Here is a 26,140-nt window from a genome sequence, read left to right on the forward strand (position 1 = left end):
TAAGTCTTTGTTTTGCTCAAGTGCTTAAGCTCCAAAAAGCTGATTTTTCTAGGGATGCATTTCTTGCTGTTTACATAACACTGATGCCTTTTGATACGTGTTCTTAAAAGGGCCAAAACTGAACAAAGATTACTCAATGCAAACTGAGTATTTGTTCTGTTTTAGTTTTTTTTTCCCCTAGTAAATTCCCAAATCACACTACACTAGATGATGTCATTATATGCCAGATACATAAAAAAGAAAGGACAGCATAGGAAACACTCGAGCATGGTACAGTTTGACTAGCTCAGTGAACACTGTGGATTGCCAGACAATTACAATCTTGTACACCTAGAGTCAGCACCAGTTCTTTTCACAGACTGTCTCTGCATTTACTACAGCTGGTTGAGAGAAGCAGGTGGTTTTACATATTGTTGCCTTTTCTATTCTGACTTGTTGTTGTTTGCCAGTGAAAACAATTCTACCATTCTTAGGCCATTCTAATTAACTAGAAGCCTCAGCATGACTGACTTACCTTTCTTCTGGCACATATTTTAAGCAGAAAAATGTTCCAATCTGTATGTATGTTGATCGTTAGTTCTTGAGGTAAAGACTAATGTCACTTTCCACTAAGTCAAAGAACAGAGTATATTTGTGCAGTAAAATTAAGTTCAATAAAAGTAAGGTCAGAGCCACAGTATTGCCAGAAATGGGGTTTGCCTGGTGGTGGCTTGTAACAAGAAAACACCACTAAATAGTTCTATTGATCCACTGAGACCCTAAGGAGGAAAAAACATTGGGGGATGACTAAAATAAGTATTCAAGTGGAAACATTAATGAAAAAAAGTCACATGAAGCCTTATTAATAAATGAAGCCTATTTATTACTTCAAGTGTTAATGGTAAAAAAAATTCAGCACAGCTGTTGCATTTAAAAAAGTGAAACTACATTAAGTACTATGTTTCTAGTTCAGTAAACAGATGAACCCGATGTCCTTTAATGACATAATAGTTGAGCATTATACAGTACATCTTATGAAGACCCGTAAATTAAAGAACTACTTTTTAAATTTAGTGATTACAAAAATTCTGCATTCACAGCTTTAGCTTCTTTTTTCTTCCACGACCATCAGGAGTACCATCCATTTTGCGCTTCTGTGCCTGTAAGGTAAGTTTTGTAATAAGTTACTGTGATAAAAAAGATTCTAAGCAAGCAATGCGTTTCAAGTCGAAGCAGATGAAGGTGATTTACACCCTGGCAGCTTTAAAATGCAATAAATTGCAAATGTTGTAATATGGCAAATATGCACATCCTCCTCAGGAGAGCTGTTGTCTTGTATTCTTCCACTTCTGGAAGAGTATGATTTCATAGAGGTAGAAAGCATAGAGAAGCAAATCAGGATGTTATAAAGCTTCTGATTTATGAAATGGTATTTCTAAATACCTGTTTAAATATTCTGTGGACAGTTCTAAGAAACTTACTAATCCACCACTCTTAACTTTACTGATTTCTGCACATCTGCAAAGTAAGTTGTGCTTCTAAGTTTTTGACACAACAGCACTAGGCAACAACACATCTAGGCAAGAAAATGGGTAAAGTTGTTATTGCCTTTACAAAACAGGCCTGCGTATTTAGCAATACTTTGAATTCAGTCAAGCGTATGTGCTGTTTTCTCAAATCTAGCTCTAGAAGCCCATTTCATCACCAACCCCCCATACAAGGAAAGTGATGGCAGACAGCAGAGTCTACATAGGAACACTTGTAAACAGCTCTGTAGCATTCTCAAAGTGGAATGAATAGTCTGCATCGCCTATGTGTCCCTCAGTGGTAAACATATCATTTCTTTAGGGATAAAAATTAACCAAAAGGCCAAATAAATCTCTGGTTTATTTTACCAGGGTAAACCTATTCAGCGTACCAACTCAGTGATCCAAAACATAACAAGTTTCTCTGCCCCAAAGCATGCAAGCTACAATTTAGAACCTAAACTTATTTTCCTTTATTTGACATCCACAACTGTACTAGCTGAATGACAGCATGAACTTTAAAGCAGCTCCTAACATTGCCCTATAAGGTTTTTTGTTGTTGTTTTAAAATAACTTTAGATATCGCCTGTCCTAGACAAAAGACCCTGGCTTCAAATGGGCTTTTCCATAGCTTTATAAATCTTACCGAAGATGGTTTTGGTCCACGTTTCTTCTTTTCTGCCTTTTCCTTTTCTTCCAGTTCCATGTTTTCTCTTTCAATCAGGGTGATTAAAGTATTGCATCTCCTTTGCAGCTCCTAAATTGCACAATATATTCACTCACTACATTAGGCAGCCGCTTAACGTAAAAATCATATTAGAAATGCCTGTAAGTAGGTAAGGTTTTGCTATATCTTGGCAGAGTGAAAAAGGAATTAAGTATTTTTTGATAGTTACTGGCTGGCTTCACAGGAATGGATTTGATGGCAGATGTTTGCTTTTTAAAATGTGTTTTTATTTAACTCAAATTCATGTTGATTTTGAAAAACGGTACCTTGGAATTTTGAATTTCTCCTCCCATAAGACTTTTTAGTTTACTGCATTTGCCATCCACTACAGTTGTTGGAAAGTCTATAAAAATTTAATGTATTGCACACATGCACATACCTCAGCATTTCAGGAGCTGTTTAATTAGCCTGGTGTATAACTGTGTTGTCATAGGCATTCGTGAACAAAAAGCAAAACAGATTAATACATACCATTGCAGTTCTGGACTTGAGAAACCAGTCAAATCTGAATTGCGGGGAGTTTCGGATACACTGTCTTAATTCATCATAGACATTTTCTTTATCAAATCCCAGCTTGTGAAGCATACAGATTAGAAAGCGATCCTCCTCTTCAGTGTAATTCTTCCCTTTATTAGTACCATATGATATTCTTAGCTGGTGGAAAGGGGCTTTATATCTCCCAATCTAAACAAAACAAATAATATCATATAAAACTAAGAAATAGTTCAGAATTAGCATGGAACAGTTTTATATGAAAGCAATACATCACACGAATCAGGCAGATGAACGATACCAAGTTAGAAAACTAGATCTTTCATGAGCTCTGGTGCTAAGTCACCACATGTAAGGAACTGTGGGTTCTAGATAGTGCATTTACCAACACCATCTGATCGGGTAAATTCTGGTTAGACAACAGCTAGCTTTGTCTGGGATCTTTTGATTAACGGCAGACTTCAGACCTGTCACTACATTTGAAAACAGTCAAGATGTGCCAGGCTTCAAATGGCAATGATCCTTTTTGACATACAAATCCTCAGGAATGGTCAAAATCAGAGTAAGAGTAAAAAGGTACATGAGAGTGTACCACACGGTTCAGCTGCATTCTGGTTAATTGAGTCAGACACCATTCTTCCCCTGACTTCCCTAGAAGAGATAACTAACTAGTCAAACCTGAAGTGGGGGGGGAAATTCTGATACACTGTCTTAACTTACTACAAATCTGTTCATTACCAAACCCTGGTTGGCAAAATGTAGATCAGAACGAAAGCCTCCTCTGCTTGGGTAAGTCTTCCCTTTTTAAGGGCCCTAAGCATGTATTATAGCATTTTCAGTGACACAGGTCCAAAAGAAATTCTGCTTCTTCAAAAAGCATGTAGTTATTGGGAGTTTGTTATATGGCACTATGAACTGTTTGTCCTATGATAAAGATGATTGTTACAAACAACACGTTAGGCCATACCCAACATTATCATCATAGCTATCAGCCAGGACAGCAATTCTACAGAATGGAAAAGCTAGAGAAAGCAACTGCTGAGAAATATGCCAAAGAGGCAAATACCCTGCCCAACGTGTTGTCTGCATACATCAGTAACATTGGCTAGACATGGAGTCCTGCATCTCACCTCACTGGCACAGGGAAATAAAGGAAGCAAGAAACACAGCAAAGATACCTTTGTATCAAGCGCTTTTTTTATGCTGATTCGTCTCTGAATTCTGGCTTCTCCTCTTTCTATCTGAGCCATGATCTTCTCTATGTCTTGGAGTTCATTGCATCTTTCCCAGAACACAGCTAAGAAAAGAACAATCGGTTAGTTTCTTATCATGCATCTTAAAAGTTAGGGGGTTTTTACCTTAAAAAAAAAGATGTTAGATGTTACTTCCTTTTACCAGAACTTACTGCTGTGTAAAAATAGGCATGCCTTTACCTGATAAGGAACCTTCACTTCCTGATATTATGTGTGGCAGTATTACAAATGCTATTTTGAAGGGGGTAGATACAGAAGTCCTCAGTTTAAATGAGGTGCAATACAGGCCATAAAGGCTTTTGGTAGACAATCTCCTCCTCAAAGAAAAAAGCTTCTTAAAATGGAAACGGATGTAACAGCAATACATTTTTACAGAGGGAAGCAGGAGGGCAACTGAGTGGCCAAAGACAAGAGCAAGTGTCTAAAAGGCAATTAGGTGTTTAAACAAAAGATTTTTATAAAGAATTTTTCACATCTGTAAGCTGCTAAATACCTTTAGAAATTTAGCCCCAGGACCTTGCAGCTGCACTACAGTAGAAAACACTTCTGAGACATCAGAGGTAAGTGGACTTAAGGTTACAAAAACCAATGGCCATTACATATTCAGTCACAAAATGTTTACTGTATCCCACTCTTGATGAGGATGAGGTAATAAAGGTGTAAACATTCAAGAAAACTGCTGGTTAGCGAGTACAAGGAAAAGTGAAATCTCTCCAGCTAAGCATTGTTTCTCAGCGTTTCGTTTTGCAAAAATTAACAAGAATTGAAGACAGCACTATGCAGTTAAGAGTAGGTTCAGGATATATTAAAGTGGGTCAGTAACAGTTTACATGCACATTTTAGTACAGCTTTAATTATGCAGGGGCTAAACGCAGTAAAATCTAGATCAGTAGATCCCAAATCCATGACTACAATTCTACCCTGAAATCCTTCAAGAGCCACATAAGAAATTCTCAAAGTAAGATGTTACCATGTTCTGAGGCAGTTCAAACTAGGAAAGCAGCATGAGATACAGACTCGCGGCGCTGACTACTTAAAAAGTAAGTTACCTGAATACTCAATGACTTCCTCTGGGGTTTTTCCTTCCACTTCTCGTGCTATATTTTCAATGTCATCACGGCCCCACTTCTCATTAGCTTTGATGAACTGGTTAAAGTCTCTCTTATTCCAGTTAGTGAATCCCTTTACAGCAATCAAAAGGAAACATTGCACAGAAGTTCAGTGTTTGTCTCTCTCCAAATTTGTTTCAACAGATTTCTTTAAACAGCCTGTAACACTTCCATCATTCCAACAGTATTAAGCCTTTGCTTTCTCTGCAGTTTAATGTTAGTAGAAAAACTGGTTTTATACTGCAGTCACTGTAGTCTCGCCATCTAAATACTGCATAATGATTAGCACTGGGTCTCTAACTACCTACTTAGTTTTGGATAAAAGAGTCTTCAGCTCATAAATTAATCTCTCCTATCAATATTCTCTGAAAGAGAACATGGGGTCTCTTTTTAAGAAGAAAAATCCCTCGGGTGACACAATAATCTCTATAATGGTTTTGTTTTGTCAAAAAGGCCCACCAAGTGCCTCACAGATGTCATCAGCCATTTTCCCCGGTCACACTCCCTCAGAAGGTCTAAAGCTATCTTGTGATGTTCAGTAGTGACAGAAATCGTAATGCTGAAATTATCAGCTGCCAAAACAGGCTAATTTCATATTAGCAATAACTTCTACAAACAGTAAAACATTCTGCCAGCCATGTTATGATTCAGGCACAGCTCACTTGATTGTACTGTTTTTAATAGTGAACTGTTCCAGTGCATTGCTACTCAAACAAGAGATCTTGTCCTACAATTCCCACCCCACCACCCCCCCGCCCCCGCAAAATAAAACGTGAAAAATATAATACCCAAATAATGCAAACAGGCATTAAGCTGTTTTAAATTATTTAAATGTACATGCTACCTAATTATATACCTATTCAGCTTATATTCTCTTACAGAGAGGGACACTATCCACTACCAGTCACAGTTTAGGAAAACTGACCATTCACCCTGCAGGATTCACTTCCACATGGGAGTGATACTTTGGCAGAAGATACACTTTAAATAATGTGGAAGGTAGCACATTCAGCTCTGCAGCTAGTCTGCAAGGTCCCACAGCTGAGAAAAGATGTCACAGTCTACAGTCAATGCAAACTTGGGAAGCCAGACTGACACTGGACTAGTTCTTACTCGTCAGGCTTAAAATACACAGAATGTAGATCAGATTCAGTAGAAGCTGAATACACTAATTTGGTGCACGTCCTTCAAAGGTATCCCGGCCCACGACAAACCTAATGCTAAACCTCTTTTCAGTATGAGCCAAAATTTGCAGCTGTGTTAACTATGGCACGTGTGAATCAATGACCAAGAAGTGTTCCTGTGACACTGTAAAACACAAAGCAAGCTTCAGCTGATTTCAGTCTCACTGAAGACCCAACTGTACCTGGGTTAGAAGCTTCTCTTTTTCTTCTAGTTCTTCATCATTAAGAGGTTCAGCCTCATCAATCTTAAGCTGCTCTTCCTTTTGTGCTTGGGCTGCATTTGGCAGATCAGGATTACGAGGTACCTGAAAGGTTTTGCATTTTGAAAAATTTGATTAATTTTTCACAGATAATTGTTAATTGTCACTTTTCTGTTAGTATAACCTAATCATTTGTTCAGCTCAATATGATTTTCTTTCATTTAAATTAGTGCGAAAGGCAGGACAAGTACATATTCTCCTACTATTACAGTAGACTGTTGCAATGTGTGAATTCTTCAATTACCTTGTACCCAATTGTTTTCCTATAGTAGAGGATCTCTTTTTCCAATAGTTCAAACAGGCGTGGAGGAAAGAACTGAAAGTCCTGTACATTTGGCTGTTTTGGAGGCCGTGGTGCCTGAAATACATACAAAGTTTGTATTTGACTCCCTTTCACATCCAGAATCTGCTTGTAATAACTGATTTCAGTTTATGAGAAAAAAATAAGCTTTATTTTTTCAAAAATGCACTGTCTTTACTAAAAAAAAAAAAAAAAAAAAGGCCACACCATGCAAGAGACAACTACAACCATGAAGAATTCTAAAATAAAAGACGCATGAGAAAAGGGGAGAGGGTCTTTTGGGGGGAGAAGGAGGAGACAGCGACTGGGGAAAGAGTCACATATGCATCCCCTTGAACAAAGTTCAGGTGTTCTGAGCAACAATAAGGAAATCTTCCACAGGAAAGGAAAATCCCCAGCTGCTTAAATAAAAATAAAATAAGAAACTGGTTGGTCTTACCCTCCTAACATCTTACAAGTTTCATCCTGCTCTTACTTTTTTCTCACAGAAGTTTGTCTCAAGTCCTTTGGATTTTTCTAAATTTAAATTGCCTCCCCCAATTTATAAAAGTGAATAGTGCAGTTTTTATGAATAAAGACCAATTTCTCGCTTTCAGCTTTAACCATTTATCATGCATATTTGAACAATTTTTTTTTTTTAAATTAGTCAACTCACCTTGGGTGCTTTTGGCTCACTGACTCGAAGAGCCTCTCTGAAGTAAGCATCCACAGCATAATTGGCTTTTCTTTCTCGTTTAGGTGGTTCAATCCACTCTGTAAATGCCATCTATAAAACACAAATCCCACAACCCCAAAAAACATTAAGACTAAGCCTTGCAAAATATTCAGACGAGCTACAAGTTTTATATAAAACTAGGTCTACATCTACTTTGTTAAATAAATAATAAAACTTGTAAACTATTTTCACAGATTATATTGTATTTTAACCAACATTTCTTAAATAAATATGGTTCAATCATATGTCTTAGTGCTTTCCTCCAAAAGAAATTTAAATGTTACCTTCTGTTTTTCCCTGTAGTCTTCCCCTTCAAAATTATACACGCTGGACTCTGTATCCATTGTGAAGTTCCTGAGTGAGCTTTCACCCATCTTTGAAAGTTTTTCATTCATTTCTGCAGTCTTGGAAGAGACAGAAAAGAACAGTAGCAATTTTGAAAGGTACTTCATTATGAAACATCTCATTTACAAAGCAGAAAAAACAAACATGTTTGACCAATATGAAAACCCTCAAGAGCAAAAAACCCTATTCTCTCCAGCTTACAATCAAGTTATCATCTAGGGATATACTATGTTGCCATCAAATTTAAGTCTACAGGCAGGCTTCCTTTTTTTTAGACTTTATCTCACCTTCTTTGCACCTCTTTCCAAAATGTGATCAATATCTTCATCTGTAATCTCACTCTCCTTTGAGGCAAACACATGTGTCGCTCCATGCCTTATCATTTGCAGCATTTCGTCCTTCCCAAGTTTATTCAGGTTTTGATCCACCAGTCTTCCTAAAGATCAAAGCATTGGAGGATAGCAACTAACTAAAGAGTTTACATTACGGAAGGAGCAATACATTATTTTTCTCCCCCTTACATTTCCAAGTTAGAGCTATATCTTTTCCTCTCAGTAAAGGAAATTCCAAAGGAAGGAAAAAAAAGAAAAAACACAAAAGCCAGCAAAACCCAGCCAGGGAGCACATACATTTGCTTTATTATACATTAACTGTGTTCAACAAACATAATTTTGGATGTGAGGTCTTCCATTTAAGCTTTGTTATGGTACATGTTTTCATAATTTCCAGACTAAACCTTATTGAATCCTTTTTTCAGAAATTACTGATTTCTGAAGTTACTGATTCCAATCAAGTCAACCAAGAAGGTTACATTGTCATCACTTCTCCCCATCTATTAAAAAAGGCAAGGCATTAATTTCTCCAGTTCAAAGGAGAAGTGGAGTACTTTAAAGGGAAAAAAAAAAAAATCTGACTATATCCACTTGTACATATTTATCATTAGGGAGGTAACCAAAAAGTTAGTGAGGAAAAGCCTACCCATACAGTAAAATAAATTTTCAAGTGGATCAGGCCTTTGCACTCTTATCTTCAGAGTTCAGCTGAGGCAAAAGCAACATTCCCATTAATTCTTACTAGCTGATTTTGCCATAGTTTACATGTTGTGGAAAAAAAAAAAAAAAAAGAAGAGAATCGCATCATATATACAAACAAATTGCCTTCATATACTTGCCTTGCTGAATGACTATGGAATCTAGCCGGAGTTTCATTTCTGCACGTTCCACTATTCTTTCTTCCACTGTATTGTCTGTGATAAACCTGAACACTCGAACAGTCTTTGTTTGGCCAATTCTGTGTGCTCGATCCTAGGCGAAAAAAAAAAAGTAACAGAAAATTCAGTACTTGGTTTCCAGCGCAACTATATAGTCAGTCTTCAGTTTTCATTAGTTTCAACATACTAATTTATAAAACAGAATAGCATAGGTTAGTTAAATCTTTATAGACATACAGTTAACATGACTACCCAAGATAGCACATTCTTATCTGCATTGCAAGTTTTGGGGTTTTTTTTTAAATAACATCAGTGAGTATGTCTCCAGATAAATATAGTGTGCGTGTTAGGGGGTTTTTTGTTAAATCACATAGGGGAGAAGACTGGATGCTTCTGACCTTATGTAACCTTCTGTAAAATCAAAGTATTTAAGAAATTATCTCTGTACTGACCAAAAGCTACCTTTCTCAAAATTGTTCAGTCGTGCCACCAATATTTCAAGAAAAATACAATGCATCACCTCACCTGACTGGCAAATCATTAACCACTGTGAGAATTAGTATTCTGAACATACACCTTTAGTGGTAGCTGGAACTATCTCGCTTTAGCTTCCAGACACCGGTTCCATCATTCTTTTGAACTAATTTTTCCTAGACTACTTGAGAACCTACAGCTTAACTGAGATAGTTAAAAATAAATTTCCATGATTTGTCACCGAAAGGCCTCATTTGTCAAAAACCACTGGTAGTTTTTGAATAGCTTTACTTTCTTATGTGGTCAGTACTGTTCTTGACACTATTCCTGAGGTTGCAGATGCGTGCAAATATACTTTAAAAAAAAAATTAAAGATTGTTGCTAAAAGGAGCTTGCTCGCTTATCACCACCATAAAAACAGGTTTTGAAAAGTTTAATTTAGCTTTTCTTTGTCTCATTTCCAAGGTATCAGAGAACACAGTGTAGACACAATCATCTCCACTCCCCACAGAAATAAAGCTTTATAGTTTTGGGATTAACACACACCATGCTAGCTCTTTTCTTTTTTTAAAACAAAACAGGCTATTCTCATTAAATACTGCTAAGAGTACTGTAGCATATACTCGGCATTTCCCACTGCATAAATCATTGTATATCCCAAATGTAACTAAGGGTTCCACACAGTGGAAGCTGCACTGGAACTGAATATCAGTCTTAAAAGTACTACTCCTGTCCTACAACAAGAAAAATACCAAGTTATTTCGGAAATACTATATCATGCCACACACACATTTCTAGGAAAGTTCTGTGAGAAAGAGAAGAAAAAAGAACATAATTTCCATCTAGATTCTTACCATAGCTTGAAGATCCACTTGTGGATTCCAGTCTGAATCATACAGAATTACAACATCTGCAGTAGCCAAATTGATTCCAAGACCTCCTGCCCGCGTACTCAACATGAACACAAATTTTGAGCTACCAGGTTCATTATATGCATTAATAGATGCCTAAATAAATAAAAATGAACATATCAGTTGAACCAAACGTTTTACGAGTACTATTTTTACTTAAGTGAAATACTTAAAATTTTAAATACCTGTCTCTCGTCATGTGGTGTTTGTCCATCCAGTCTACAATATTCATAATTTCGCCACATACAGTAATCTTCCAAGATATCTAGGACTCTGGTCATCTGACTGAAGATTAAGACTCTTGAACCTGTTTGGGTAAAAAGCTTCCTTATGTTTTCACCAAAACTTAAGATTTACCAAACTCTGCAAGTTTGCGTTACCAGAAAGTGAAGGAGGGCAGTTCCATGTACTACGAAGAAAAGTAGGTAGAATTTGAGCACCCAATATATAATGCAGGGCTGCAGCCGCTGCTATCATAGCAGCTGGGTGGGGCTTAGCTGCCTACTGAGGTTAAGCCATGACAGTCCTTTTTGGTGCTCAACATGGGGCTTGAAGGGTTCCAGATAACAACAGATGTGCCTGGAGTGTGCTAGACTGAATTCATAGCCGTTATTCCTGTTTAGCTACTAACTGGCAGGCTCCTGCGCTTGCCACGGGGCTTGCTTGCCTTACTGTATATTAGAATCTAGTTAGCAGCAGACTTTTTGCTTTTGTTTTCTGTTGTACTCCTTATCAAAACGTTCCCAGACACAGCAGAGTAAGATGATAACACAACTATAAAAACATCAAGTAGTATGAAGAATGAAATTTTGAAGTATTTGTTTTGGATTTAAGATATCTATAAATAAAGTAAGTTCTTCTTAAAGACTTGTCAGTTTACTTACCTGCCAAGAACAACCTCCAAAAAATGTAAATGTAATTTATGCATATACACACAACTGCTTCCAACCCACTTGAGAGATTTAAGTAAAACACAGACTATTACAAAGCTTCCACTTCCCCCTATATTCTCCTAGTATCATTTTTTTTGTCCTTTGGACTCAAGGTCGAATGATGAACTCTCTTTTGTTTAAGATGATAATTTGATTTAAGACCAGGCCAATTTTAATTGCCACGTCTCAACAAGAAGCCTCACAGCAGAAAGAAACTAAGATCAAAAAAAGCACAGTAACCACCGATTTCTTCTTTTTCAGTCTTACAATGACACATACTGCCACAGCTGCTTGAATGATACCTGGATATGAAGTACAGGTTACTTTATATTACCTAAGGCTGAGGTTTGGATTTCGTTTTATTTTTCTGCAATGGCTCCCCAGTCACAAACTTTCCTCCACTCCTTTAGCCAAGTTACTTCAGTAAGCATATTCATTAAAATAATGAGTTAAAAATTTATTCCAGAGTCAAAAAATTCTGTGGTGACTGAGTTTTACAGTAACGTATTCCAGAGCTTTGTCCCTACTATAAAAATAACTTTAAAATAACTGAGTGTTCCCCCGTGTCTGCGTGCCTTAAAGAATTCACAAAAAAACCTTAGGTGTTGCTCAAAATCATATCCAGCAAGAAAGACCAACACTTCACACAAAGTATTTGACTTTAACCCGACATGAAGACTTTGAATCTGAAATGGTACTTCATGGCAAATGAAAAAGAGTGGCTAAAATACCACGATTATGTTTCAAACAGATAGTAATGGTAAGAAAGAAAACTTAAAGCCCAGACCAACTGATGTTTCTGTGGTCTCCATTTAGCTGGGACAAAAAAAAGAAAAAAACCAAACAAACAAACAAAAAAACCCCACTTCACCATCACAGAAAGCCATAATGGACTATTGATCCAATTATTTATGAAGGCATTTCATAAATTGTTTTTCTATCAACTATTTAAGATACAGTGCTTGACAAGCTGGTATCATGCTAGAAACCAACAATAATCCTGGCTAAAGTGTGCTGGGTTTTGCTCAGGATACATGGAAACATGAAGAAGCAACGGCTTTCATTTTTATCATTGAACCAAACAACTCTCAAACAACAACGAGATGCATACCTTGTTCTTTCAACTTAGGTAGCAATTTGTCCAATACTACCATTTTGCCGCTGTTGGTGACCAAATGCATATCTGTTGTGTAAGGTGGACCAGGTTCTGCTCCATCAAAGAGATACGGATGATTGCAACATTTTCGCAGCTGCATGAGGATATTCAACAGTCTCATTTTGTCCAGCTTCCCAGCTGAATTTAATATATCTATATCCTTCATTAGGATTCGTGTATACCTACATCAAAAAAAGAAAAAACTTTTCTAACTCTAAAACAAAGCAGGCCTTTCTTTAAACGATAAGTATAGTCAAAAGCTCACCCTCCCCCTCATTTCGTCAGGTAACTCTCCCTGATATGCATGGTTTTGTCATCACTAAAGTGTCACAAGGAAATATGTATGAGCTGGGAGTACACCAGAAGGAATTAAATCAAGTTCCACACAATAAGCAAGTCACAAGCAGCACATTCCTTCTGAGCCTTAACCACAGCACAGTCAAGTATGTGAATTACCATTCTCGTTGCATTTTGCTGAGACCCACATAAATTTTAACTTCCTTCTTCGGAGGTAAGCTTTTCTCTACATCAGCCTTAATGCGACGTAGAAGGAATGGTCGTAGCACCTGAAAGAGATTGCATCGTTAAACGTATTTTGGAAACTGAAACACTTAACAGGTCAATGGACAAAAGCAGTGCAGATATTCTCTACCATAAATGCTCAAACACCAGACCTATTACCAGATCATCTGAAAAAGCAATCTATATGAACCGGTTATTATACATGGGAATATACATGTGCTTTCTTTGGAAGACTCAAGGATTAGGCCAAAATCATCTTCCAGGTGGTTCTATGCCCCTTGATTCTTTTTTAATTTTGCTTGACTGAAATATTTGTAGTCTCTTTATAGCCAATATTTTTAATGTAAGCATTTCAGAACCCTGAAAGCCAGAACTATCGACCTTTCTCTCCCCTCCAAAACAATTTCCTTTTCAAGAAATAGATCATCTTCCGAGCTTCACCAACCTATTCTGAAAGTCTATCATAGTTTCTGGAATAAGCTATCTTACCCTAGTATTCTGTCACAAGAAGCATTAGAAGAATTATTTAGAACCTAACTTAGGTAAATGTAATGCTTATACAAAAAGCAGAAAGACTTACCATATGGAGACGTTCCACCAACTTTTGATCCCCTAGACAGTTGTTTGTATCAAACCATGAATCAAAGTCCTGCATCAACAAAATCATTGGTATGTAAGAGGTTTCCTTTCAAGGTGCAATGTCATTACAATGGTGAATAAATACAACTCAAGTAATTCTCTTACATAGCCAGTAAGTACCCTCTTTGGTCTATTTTTATGGAAAGCTCTATAACACAACATCTTCAAAAAAAAAAAAAAAAAAAAAAACCAAAACCCAAAACCAAACACCAAACCTCCATACCATGGGAAGGAGGAAACAAAAAAAAAAAAAAAAAAAAAGAAGGATCAACATGTGAGTCCTTTTCTGTTGAAAAAGATTCACTCACGTCACCCCATTGGGCAAATTCCATCTGGAAGAAGCATACTACTGCAGCATTTGATGAAAAAGGAAAAGGAAGAAGTAAAATTTTGGTGTAATGTACCACAGGGCTTCCCTTTCTACAGATGTTACAACCCCAATTCATCAAAACAGTTCAGCACGTGCTTCACTTTGTGAAGTCTATTGTGAAGTCATTATATGGTATCTCCCAACTCAGAGGAAAGAAGTCTCAGACAAACAATAAGGTAACTTATAGTTAAATATAAGAACAAACTGAGTTCGTTTCGCCATCACAATGTTTAAATCTATTTTGAAATGCAGCGGAGATCATCTTTACATTGTGATTTTAATACCTCTTATATCTGCTAAGCTCAACAACAGCCCTGAAAAATGGCCAAGCTGAGAAAAATAGTCTACCCTACTATACTTCACAATTCTGGAAACATTTCTAACTGTCAATCTATTGTTATCAGTAACTGATACTCCTAACTATACATATTCAGGTCTATTCTCAAATCTGGAAAACAAGCACAGTTCATTTAATTTCATTAGCAGAAATGAAGACTTACTTCAGATGAGTTAAAGACATCTGGCAAAAGGAAGTTAAGAAGTGCCCAGAGTTCATGTAAGTTGTTCTGAAGTGGAGTTCCAGTTAATAGCAGCCGATTTGTAGTCTTAAATTCCCTCACAATTTCTGATAACTGAAGGACATTGAGACATGAGCAAATATAAAAATATTACTAGTCCCCACACCACCACCTAATAACCCACACAAATCCCTCTTTCAGTGAAAGTATAAATTACCTTTGATTTTTCATTTTTAATCCTGTGGGCTTCATCTATAACTAGGTATCTCCAGTTAAACTTTTTGAATACCGATTTCTCTTTAATAAGCATTTCATATGATGTTACACAGACATCCCATTCTCCAGGCAATAACACATCTCTGACAAAGGCAGCCTAGACAACAAGGTGACAGTTAGTTATGAGGCTTCGTCAAATCTAGAACAAAAAGAACACGCTAGCGCTGTTAAAACTTTAAAACAATGTTGCTATGAAATTTGAAAGAAGAGATAAAATTAATTATAGAGGCAATAAAACATACAGCTATTGTAAAGATTGACAATTTTGTCAGTGCTGAAGCTGCTAAAACCATCCCCAGATAAGGGATTTCAGCTCTAACTTCTGGTTTTGGAAACTGCAGATGACTACCTACACACATGAGGTTTTCAATAACTGAACTATAAGATCAGAACTCAAAAGTAATTTTCTGTAGCTTTGCTTTGGTTTAAGTTTAGAAAATGGTAGTTTTTGGATGTAAAAAAAATAATCCCAAGCATAGCTTTATTTGGCTAACTGAACAATTTCTAGAATGCTGGCATCCAAGGTTAAAAGCAGACACAGTAATTAGAATTCAAAACACAGAGATGTATAAATGTCAAGAACTTAACTCATATAAGCAAGAAATATACTGAAGAAAGAATAAGAACTTTTGGATTCAAAAAAGATGCACTAAAAAAAAATCACAAGATATCAGACCTGGACCAATGACCTCCAGAACTATTTAAAGTTTCATCAATATTTTTGTAATTTCTAACCCAACAAACTCTGAAAATAGCACTAGATGCCCTTAGAATAAAAAAAATCTGACAAAAGCAGAAGTTTAATGGCACCAGTAATAACTCTTCCTTCCATAAATAAATGGGTGAGTCCAGTTGACAAATGTACAGATGCGCCAGCATATTTCATGTTTTTTAAGTTTTCTTTGCTGCGCTAAAAAAAGAAAGTACCAAAGAACTGATACTGAGGTAACAAAAAGAGAAGGATTGAAATAGTAAGGCCATAAGAGCCTGAGGAATATTTTCTCTTTTAATTGACAATTGCATACCACTTTTACCAACCAACCCACCTTGCCCCCAACATTAAGCTGACAACTGTTTTCAGAAAACAGTTCCTTATGACAGACCTCATAATCCTCTTAAAAGCTGCTGTTACAGCCAATACAATGTACTGTACTACGTAGAGCAGAAAACAAATTACTTTTTTTACAGATTTATATATTCATACAAATGACAGCACTTTACATGAAACACTTTATTTTCCTATTTTAAGATTTATCAGGTTTTGTTGGTGTACACGGTGTATTGCCTTCAGAAAAGGAGAGAGAAAACCTTTGGTCAAGAAATTACAAGTGTAAAGTGATGAAGCAATAGCTGGGCAACATACGTGTGAATTCTAAGCTGGTTATGTTTTAAGTAGGTAGCACTTGTAGGTCTTACTGTTTAACCACTACAAATCCAAGTAATATCCTTCCCTGTGAACGAACGGTAAAGGTGCAGGACAGCAAGATCACATGCTGGATGTAGACAGGAAAAACCACTACATCAAAACTTACTCGCTGGTCTTTGTCACCTATCAAACAAACTGCTCGAAGTGTAGGTACCCATCTCTTGAATTCGTTCATCCAGTTATGTAGAGTGGACTTAGGAACTAACACCATGTGAGGACCAGGAATATTTCTGTAGTGTTTCATATACCCAAGAAGAGAAATTGTTTGCAGTGTCTTCCCAAGACCCTGTAAGAGACATTAACGTGTCAGAAAAAAAATCTCTCAGGAAACACTTTCAAAAAACCCAAGAGTGAGCTCTTAGTACAACGTGGAAGACACAGCAGCCTGAACAAATGAGTAAGATATATTACAGACAGTGCTACTCACAAAAGGCATCAAAATCTTGGTTAGGAAAAGCTTGTACGGCTTCCCACATTTAATAAAAAAAAGTAATACGAGTAACATCTTCAAACCTTGGATTATGAAGTTAGATTTTTGCCTTACCTTTCAAGTAAGACACATTCTTAGAAGTGCAAGAAAACATTATTTCATAAAATCCTGTTTTGTAGACTAGGGTGTACTCAGATTATTTATTTAGAGGTCAAACTTCACAAACTGGATGTATGCATTCTCTTAAATTTGAAATAAAGTGAATGAAATAAGAATCCTGTGAGGAGGCTTTTACAGGCCATGACATGATGTCAGTTCTTGTGAGAAGAAAGCCAAACATAAATGTAAACAGCTGCATATGTCAAAGAAGAAAACAAATACTGAGCTTCTTTAGAAGTACTTTTTCTTAAGTGCTCTGTTCTTTATTCAACAGAAATATTTCAAACCTTATATCTTCAGCACATAATTTTAATTAAAACAAAACTGAGGAAGACATACAAAACCAAGATCATTCATATCATTTAAATAATTCAAAAAGATGACTCAAACACATGGGATTTAAAAACCCTGAAAACCATCAGTGCAAGTTATTTTTGCTTCTAAAATTCAAGTCTTTGTCTTCAAAATAACCACATTCCACCTGGTGTAAGATGTGGAAAAGTGTTTACAAGCTGTGTGAAAGGCGTTAATAAGCTCAAAAGGATTAATATTTAAGAATGAATCAAAAAATATTTAATAGTACATATGTAAACTCCTCAATGTAAGATGGATTTTGGAATACCACAAATCCAAGGACTTATAAAGTTTCCCAGTCATTTTTGTTAAAACAAGCCTGCTCCACTTAGAACTGCACTCAGCAAAAAAAAATTCCTCTATTCATAAGCAAGTATGTTGAAGAAAATCCTTGATCTCTTTCAAAATTAAACATGTTACCAAACAATAATTTAAATTCATTTGTCTCCAATTTATCTTGAAGAAGTTTTATTATACAGAAAAGAAATTACCAGAAGGCATGAGAAATGCAATATACTGAAATATAATTAGATTTTTGTTTTTCCTTATCTGCTCCTTATGAAAAACAGATACAACTAAAATCACTTAAGAGGGCAAAAATATATCTGCCTGTCAAACTGCTACAATTTCTTCTGCATTCATCCCTTGTCTCTCAGGGAAAAAGAATAAAAACAGAAGCAAAAGCTACTATGACCAGTGCTGACTGAAATGTCCATGGTCATGGCATGAAAGAAATTTTAACACAGCTCTCTAGCTACATCTATCTTTGCACCATTTTTCTCAGAAAATTTCCACTGGTGTAGCTCTTGCTGCTGAGATCGGTCCATATAGGACACTCGTATCCCGCTATCTGCATTTTACCCTAACAACAACAGGAAGTGTTCCCACACTTGTCAGCTTGAGAATAACGTAACAAAATAGCTGCAACTTAGAGGAAAAAAAGAGGACACATCATTCTATAGAACAACTCCCCTCCTCCAAATTTTATTTTTCTAAAGGTTGACAGATTCCCTTTTCATATGCCTATTTCTAAAACTGCCTGCACAGGTTATATAAATTTACCTGTGACACTTTTAACATTATACTAGAAAAAAAAAATATTTGGCAAATTATATATTACATTTAGTACTATTAAAAAAGCCATATATATAGCTGAACTAAAATTGTATTGTATCGCATGTGTTCACAAGTCCCCAGAAACATGGGCTATGTGCATACCATTTCATCTGCTAGGATACCATTGATGCCATTTTCATACAAAGAGATGAGCCAGTTCAATCCTCGGACCTGATAATCACGCAGCTTTCCCCATTTAACATCTAAAAGACATGAAAGAATAGACTAAAAGATCTGTAAACATTTACCAAAGAATTTCACCATCCCTTGCCTGCTAACTGACACTGATTATCTACGCTACAGAACAAAATCAAGTAGTAAATTTCATGCAGTAAATTTCAAGGACAATGCACATTGGAGATAGCGACATGTGAATTTTGTTTCTGCAAGCTGCTGCAACAGCTTTGTTTTCTGCAAAAACCCAAAATATGTAGGAATTCTAACTGTATCACCACCCCCCAAATCAGAACACAGCCAAATGTTAAAACAACAGAACACTGAATTATCTGTTAAATGAACTGAAAGCTGTTAGGTATTTTAAATTGGATCAGAAGATAGGTTACATATGTAAAAACTGTAAGATGACAGTCTTAAAAACAGCTAGCTCTTTCCTAGTAACTAAAGTATAGCAACTGGATTTCTAAAGGACAAGACTCACTGGACCATCTTTCTAGCCTGACTGAAAATAAACAGTCCCTTGCTAATACATTTTTTCCCATGAGACTAGTGCTGGATTTTTTTTCTCCTTCTCCTGTCCCCCAAAACCGATTCACTGTCCTTGGGAAGGATGAAAATAAACTTCATTTTAAACAACATTTTGAAGGAAAAGAACAGGGGGGGGAGGGGGGAAAGGAAACACACATGATGGAGATTCTTCAAACCGAGTGCAGACATTAGTTGCCTTGGAGCTTTCTGTTAACAGCTCCTCATCTTCTTCCTGCTCTGTTCTACGATGGCGGTAGCTGAAAAAGTGCAAGAAGTTAGTTAGTTTCTGGGTAAACTGAAGAGATGTGAAACTGTTCTGAAATTAAATCTAACGTCATTGCAGTACAGAATGCAAACACCCAAAGAAGCTTCTTGCAAGATTCTTCAAAAGAACTCGTGTTTAGCTGATCAACTGAAATGCTGCTTTTTAACTCTTTAGAGCCGCTAGCTTCTTAGTAAGATAAGATGACCACGTTTGTTAGCAGGCTCAAATATCAGAGCAAAGTGACTGGAAAGGGATAAATTGTGTGCATCAGTACTGGCCTTTAACTACAAGACAGGGAACGACACTGTATTTAAGAGTTCTGGAACATCTGCCAAATGCTAGATATACTGTAGCCATACAACCTGCAATGAAGACAATCCAAATTTCTAGACTTCCTATTTTCAAGCTGCCTGTAAGATGCAGTATACTGATGTTCTCCAGGAACTCTTACAACTTAAGAGCCACAAATGCTCTCATTTTCTGCCCCTGCTTTTCTGCATGCTGGAATACTTTTAATCATGATAGTGCTTTACCACCAACACAAAATTCTTATAACTCCTAGAATTCTTGAAAACCCTCAACGTACAGGTGGTGGGCAGCTGAAAAAACCCACAATTATACAGCATAAAACACACACCAAAACAGGACAAAAGACTAGCAAGTTTAACTTACGCTTCTAAAGTACAATAAAATCCATAATTACAGTACAAGCTGGCCTACATGTCATCACTCACTCGCCAACTGACAGTAAATTCTGTTTCTCATCCTTCTTTATTCGTGGACGTCCAGGCTTCATTTTCAAAGGTGAAGTTGGAGTTTTCTGAGCAGCAGGCTGAATGAAATGAGCAAACAGCTCAGTCTGCTTCAACAGATACTCAAATCTGTTTGCTCTGTCTGTTTGCTGTTGACAAGAAAAATTAAGTGGAACAAGTGTGAGATGTTACAGTATGTATTAATTCAAAAGAAAAAGCTAACAAATGCTTTTTAAACAATATAGATTCACATTTCTTTATATACACAGCTACAATAAGAAGAGATGATTAACATCAACAATATAACTGTTGCTGACAGATTCAATATTCTTCTTGCATTGGGTCAAGGCTAGCCTTTGCTACGCAGTAAGATCAAAGCTGCAAGACAGACCTGCACCAAGACTGAAATGTGACTTTGGCACAGAGATTGCATGAGTGTCACTAGACGTGGCCACAGAGTCCCCTTAACAACCTTCTCCTATCAAAAATGATAGTCCCACTCCCAGAAATTTACTCCCACCCAGCATGCACAGGATTCTTCAATGAACTCGTTCATCTCACCAACCTGGCAACAGCTATTTTCTACCGCATTAGTTTCCTGTCTGCTCAGTGAAATACACCACCTCACTATGGTGTCAGATAAGCAAAAGAGCTGGCATGAAAGGGGGTGAAGGGGACAGAAGAGCCAGAACACCTATTTCAGCAGCAGAGACCTCTTCGATATGCTCAGCCTAACTTGTCAGACTGCCTCCTTTGATATAAGTCGCTGTTTTTGCTTTGCAAAAAAGATTACAGGAGACAATATTAGTATCTAAAAGGTTCAGTTCCTTTGAGACAGGTTTCATCTGGAATCAACACACCTTCCCAAGGCCACATCAAGACTTCAGAACAGACAATCAAGACAGAAAACAGTTCCAAGCTTAATAGCAACCGCTCTGACATTCTGCCAGCTGCCACAACATAACCTGGTATTTAGCAACTTGCAGTTACAGGAAGTCAGTTTTCTTAGTAAAAAGGAACATATGTTCCAGACTTCTGCAAGAGCAATGCCAGGTCTGTGAGTGTTCTCCTCTTTAAAGCATGCAGTTCCTGCACTATGTAAAAGGCGAGAAGACAGGCGGTGAGAGAAGAAAGAGATCCTGCATGTACCACAAAAGAGTCAGACTCACTCTAACTGTAGTTTAAGCTTGATTGACATAACTACAGTCCGCATCCACTGAATTCAAGTTTTTCTATCTATTCTTCATAGGACATTTTTTGTTTACTTCGTAACAGTTTCTGAAGTTTAAACTAGGTAAGATGTTACTACTATCCACATTGCTGATCCTTATTTTTAAGTACTTGTTTCACTGGCTGTGCAAAAGAGAATCAGAAGAGATACAAAAGTGCATTGCAAAAGCTTCCTCATTCTAAAATTTTAGTGAGGAATCTTCTCCAAATTTTAGCACTGCACACACATCCCCACAACTCATTTTCATTGCGCTTAAAGATATTCCTTTAAGAGACTAACAAACATGATCTGCATCTTTTAGACAGGACACAGACAAGAACAGGCTGTACTCTGCAACCCCAAGCTATCCTTTTACCAACAGAGAAACTTTCCCTGTTTTCTTTTCCAGTGCATCTTCTTACTATTGCAACAGTAAAATACAATCCCCCTTGTAAGTGTGCCTGTCTAGAGACTAGAAGAGACAACTCCAAGTTCACTTTCTTCAGTTTGCCAGGAAGTAGCACAAGGAAATTAGCAGAAGACAACTGGGTTCTTTTCAGTGGCAAGAAGAAACAACACAGGAAGCAGCAAATTATAAGAATCAGTTTCACTTTCCTAGGAAGAAATTCCACATGCAGTCACAGACACTGGAATTACGAACAGGAAGAAAGGAAAACAGGGAGGAACAGAGAAAGAAAATGTGATGAGATGGTGAGGAGTGGACGGTTCCATCTCTTATATTCAGGATATTATAAAAACTAAAAAATAAGGAAAACAGTAAGTTTTCTCCTATCTAACCCGTGAAGCACAGAATCACCCATCTTCAAAAGCTCGAGGACTGTAGCTAGAGCTTCACAAAGAACAAATTAAATTTCAGAAAAAGTGAACAAAATCCCTTTCAGTCTAGACAAAGTAAAAGGATTCAAAAGTTGGCCAAGGCTTACCATCAGCACTTGTCCTAAACAGTAAACCTTTCCTCAGCCACCTATGAATTTTGAAAGCTAACTTTTATTTACTTTGAGCCATAAACTCTACTGTTTGAAAGAACCTGCCTATTTTGAAGTCCTCCTACTAAAGCATACTTCAGCTGAACATGAATGCAGTGCCTACTCAAAGCCTTATGCTAAACCTTTCTTTTACTGCTCACACCCCCAAAATAGAAATTAATATACTTTTCCTACAAAGGACTGCTACTCCTGCAGTTCAAAAGTAAGTTTGGAATTGTTTTCCTGTATTCAACAGTGATATAAAAAAGGTCCTAGACTTCAACTGATTCTGAACATTGAGAAAGTAAGGTAGCAGCCTTTTAAACACTTACGGACGCTTTCCTAAAGGATCTTTCCATTTCTGAGAAAGTGAATACTCAACTCTTCATAATCACCCTTGCATACAGGAAGGACAACTCTACAGATAACTTCAAAAGCAACTTGACAGCTTTATTACATTTTTTCTCCTTAGACATTTGAATATTTCCCATTATATCATTCTTCTAAATCTAGAGCACCTCAAAGCTGCTAGGACTATACTTCCTAGAAACAGCAAAACACATTAACAGTTATTCCCACAAATGACTGCAATGGAAATGGGGAAAGAGCAGAGGACCAGTGAACAAAATGCTAAAAAGGAGAAGAGTCTGAGGGTTTTTTTCTGAATATTTTTTGTTCAAGTTACTTAAACAAACAGAAAACTCAGTCTGTTTTAAGCAACTGCCTAAGTACTGGATAGCTGTACACAGTCCCAAATATTACATACCATTTTCTCTTCGTACGTAGGATCTGCTTCCTGGATTTCTTTTTGTTTTCCTGGTGATGCATCATCAAAAGATTCCTAAGATAAAAAAGAATTAGAAAAAAATTATTTTCTGAACAAGGGAAGATACCCATGTAAAGGAGAATGAGCTTGTTTCAAATTACTATCTATCCACATCAGACGGCACAGCCATCTTTTGCTGCTTTGATATAGTCAGCTTTCTATTACTTACTGTAAAATTACCTGGAGATGGATCAAAGATCCCTGCCACAGGGTGAGGGACAGAGCTAGATCTCTGTAATCCGATTTAGCTCCATCATTAAAGCATCACATCAATGTGAATGAGAGAGACAGCTGTGGTCCAGGAGCTTGGCATGCTGCTTCTAGAGTGCTGAGCCAAAACCCTCCTAAAGCTGGCTCTGGAGAGTACTGTGAAAGAACCAGCTCCGGTCCCAAAGCAAGAGCAGTTTCAAGTTTTTTTTTCCTTTTTCCAGATTACCCCAATCCCTCATCATTCCGTATCAAGGGAACAAGTCTAAATAAGAACCTGGACTGCAGTTTTGTCCTGGAAACAGAATAGGAATTTAGACAAACTGCATTTTCCCCCTATTTAGTTTACTAAATCAAAGAATTGTTATCACCAACAGTACCACTACTAACAGAAAAACAAGTTGGTTGGGAGGGGGAGGTCCTCCCTCATCCCCTTCCTGCCAAATCCTTGACAGACTGCCTTCAATTATTCTTTCAGATCAGGGCTTTTTTGTCCTTGTCTCTCCTGTTATTAGGTTAACTCTTTCCCCATCATCCCCCACGTGTAATTTCATCTTCTGTTCTTAAAACCAAAAACAATGGGATGATCGTTCCCTGATAAACCCCGCTAAGGCAATATATTACAAAATAATTCTTGAAAGGGTGAGAAAAGGAAACAAACGAGATGCCTTCAAACTCATTATTAGCCATCTGTTTAATTGAGCCAAGTAAGAATTGAGCTAAATTCAGTCTTTACTGGCCAAGGTAGAACAGAGGAACAGGAAAGAAAGAAGCGACATGAAACAAAAGCAGGCAAAACATGGGATGTTTGTGGGCAGGTGTTTCCTCACAAAACTCTGGCAGGTAAGGCGTAGGGTAAGGCGTGTGGAAACAGAAGAACCCTAACACAAATGTTTTATTCACCAGTCAAAATATAAAGAACTGAGCATAAGAAGTATGGCTCAAGATCTTCTCAACTCATACCCAAATCTTCTTACTCATCTCCCGCTGGATTTAGCCAACACCCACCTACCAGCACACATAAGCATAGGACCGTTTGAACTTCTGCATGAAATTCACGTTTCTCCTGAAACGCCTAACACACGAAACACAGAAACGCAGCAGCGCACCATCTGATCTCGTCATGTGCGATAAAGATGACAAAACCTTGCAATTTAACTGGAGAGGAAGAAAAGCAGCCTCTCAGATGATCAGGACTATCAAGAAGCTATTTCAACTGAAACGTCACTTTACGCAAGGTAATCCCTTCCCCACGCGAAAAGGAACTAACTTAGCAAGCGCAGAGAGCCCTCGCACACAGGCGCCTCAAGAGCACGCAGCCTCCAAGTTTCACAGCCTCCATGCACTCAGCCCCAGCCCGGAATTGCCCTATTTTTGCAGGTTCGAGCAGGACTTATTACCCACAGTGCTTTGGCTACTTGCTCATCCGAAAAATATGGTATTTGCAAATTTATTTAGATCAAGTAAGTTGGACTGTACAGCATGACTCAGACTACAAAACACCCAGTGTGGAAAGCAGGACCAACCAGTTTCCTCATATCGTTAAAGAAACAATGCTGTAACAAAATTTGCATCTCCAGGCAATCACTCAAACCCCTTGAAACTTCTGGAATAAGCACCTGTCGCCAAAAAAAACCCCTCAAACGACTCCCCCCCCCCCCCCCAACAAAGTTTTGAACCGCTTTAGGAGGCAGAAAACGTTACTGCTTCTTAGAACATGGACTTGCTCATCACTGAAGCAGGAAGCACGAACAGTGGGAAGGCTTTTCAGGGAGGAAGGACAGAAAAGCTACTTGCAAGCAGCGGGTAACGAGCCTAGCGAGACCTCTGCGCTTTCAGCGCGTCCGTCTGTGCGTGGGGGGAGGGTGGCGATTCCCCCCCCCCCCCGGGCGGGAGGACGCGAGCGGGGCTCCCCCGGCCCTCCCGTGACCGCGCTTCGAAGAAGATAAATAAACGAAGTGACCTGCCGGCGAGGCCTCCCCTTGTCCCCGCGGCGGCGGAGGAACACGGCGCCCGGGCCCCGTGTGCGGCGGCCGCGGCGAGGGGAAGCGGAGGGATGGAGCCCCCCCGACACCCTCCCCAGCCGCCGCCGGGCCGCTTCGCGGCCCCACCGCCCTCCTTCTCCCGCCAGGGCCCGGCAGCGCCCTGAGGCGCCGCGGCGCACGGCCCGGCCCCGCGCCCGGCCCTCCATTGTCTCCCGCGGCCCCACGCGGCCCGGGGACGCCCCGCCGGCGCCGTCCCTCATGGCGGGCACCTGCCGCCGTGCAGCCAGGCGTGCCCCGCCGCGGCGCCCCCGGGGCCCGCCGCCGAGCCCCGCGGAGCCGGGGAGAGGGCTGGTGGTGGGGGCCCCCGCCGGGGGAAAGCGCCTGACCTCCATCTCGGTGTCGCCGCCGGCCTGGCCGGCGACGGAAGGAGCCGTCCCCGCGGCCTCGCTGCTGTTGGCGCCTGGCGGTGGCGGCGGCGCGGGCAGTTCGTCCGGTTGCGACGGCGGCAGCGGCGGCGCCTGCTGCCCGGCGGACATGATCCCCGCCGCAGACAATGCTCCGCCGGGGCCCGGGCTCGGGCCCGGCTGGCTGCGCGCTGGCGGAGGGGGCGGCCGCCCGGCGGCGGGTCGGGGGAAGCGGCGCGCTGAGCCCGGTGCGCGGCCGCCGGCGGAGGCCCGTCCCCGCTGCCGCCCCGGCTTTCCCGGCGGGCGCCCACCAACCAGGAACCGAGCCGGCTCCCCGCTCTCGCGAGAGCCCCGCCGCCGGCGTGCGGCGCGGCGGGAGCGAGTGCGCTGGCGCGAGCCGCCGCCTCGCCGCTGAG

General features: G+C 39.0%; 1 protein-coding gene across 2 annotated transcripts; it reads right to left on the bottom strand.

Annotated features, from left to right (window-relative positions):
- Positions 1-836: 836 nt before the first annotated feature.
- SMARCA5 (SNF2 related chromatin remodeling ATPase 5) lies at positions 837-26,140 on the bottom strand. Of its 2 annotated transcripts, none has more exons than XM_075500988.1 (24): positions 25,707-26,140; positions 23,069-23,143; positions 20,089-20,255; positions 19,246-19,346; positions 18,487-18,587; positions 16,432-16,611; positions 14,841-14,996; positions 14,606-14,737; positions 13,677-13,745; positions 13,031-13,140; positions 12,530-12,756; positions 10,672-10,793; positions 10,430-10,582; positions 9,063-9,195; positions 8,179-8,327; positions 7,831-7,950; positions 7,487-7,597; positions 6,775-6,888; positions 6,453-6,575; positions 5,027-5,159; positions 3,903-4,021; positions 2,704-2,916; positions 2,152-2,262; positions 837-1,139 (listed from the first exon to the last, which is right to left on the bottom strand). In XM_075500988.1, exons 1-24 carry the CDS (start codon positions 25,854-25,856, stop codon positions 1,074-1,076), a joined length of 3,135 nt encoding a protein of 1,044 aa, XP_075357103.1. In that variant the 5' UTR covers positions 25,857-26,140; the 3' UTR covers positions 837-1,073. The 2 variants fall into 2 exon arrangements, with proteins under 2 accessions (XP_075357103.1, XP_075357102.1); XM_075500987.1 differs by having other exon boundaries at positions 839-1,139; positions 8,179-8,323; positions 9,059-9,195; positions 25,707-26,088.

The sequence above is a fragment of the Mycteria americana genome, chromosome 4 (assembly GCF_035582795.1).
Source record: "Mycteria americana isolate JAX WOST 10 ecotype Jacksonville Zoo and Gardens chromosome 4, USCA_MyAme_1.0, whole genome shotgun sequence".
Classification (NCBI taxonomy): Eukaryota; Metazoa; Chordata; class Aves; order Ciconiiformes; family Ciconiidae; genus Mycteria; species Mycteria americana.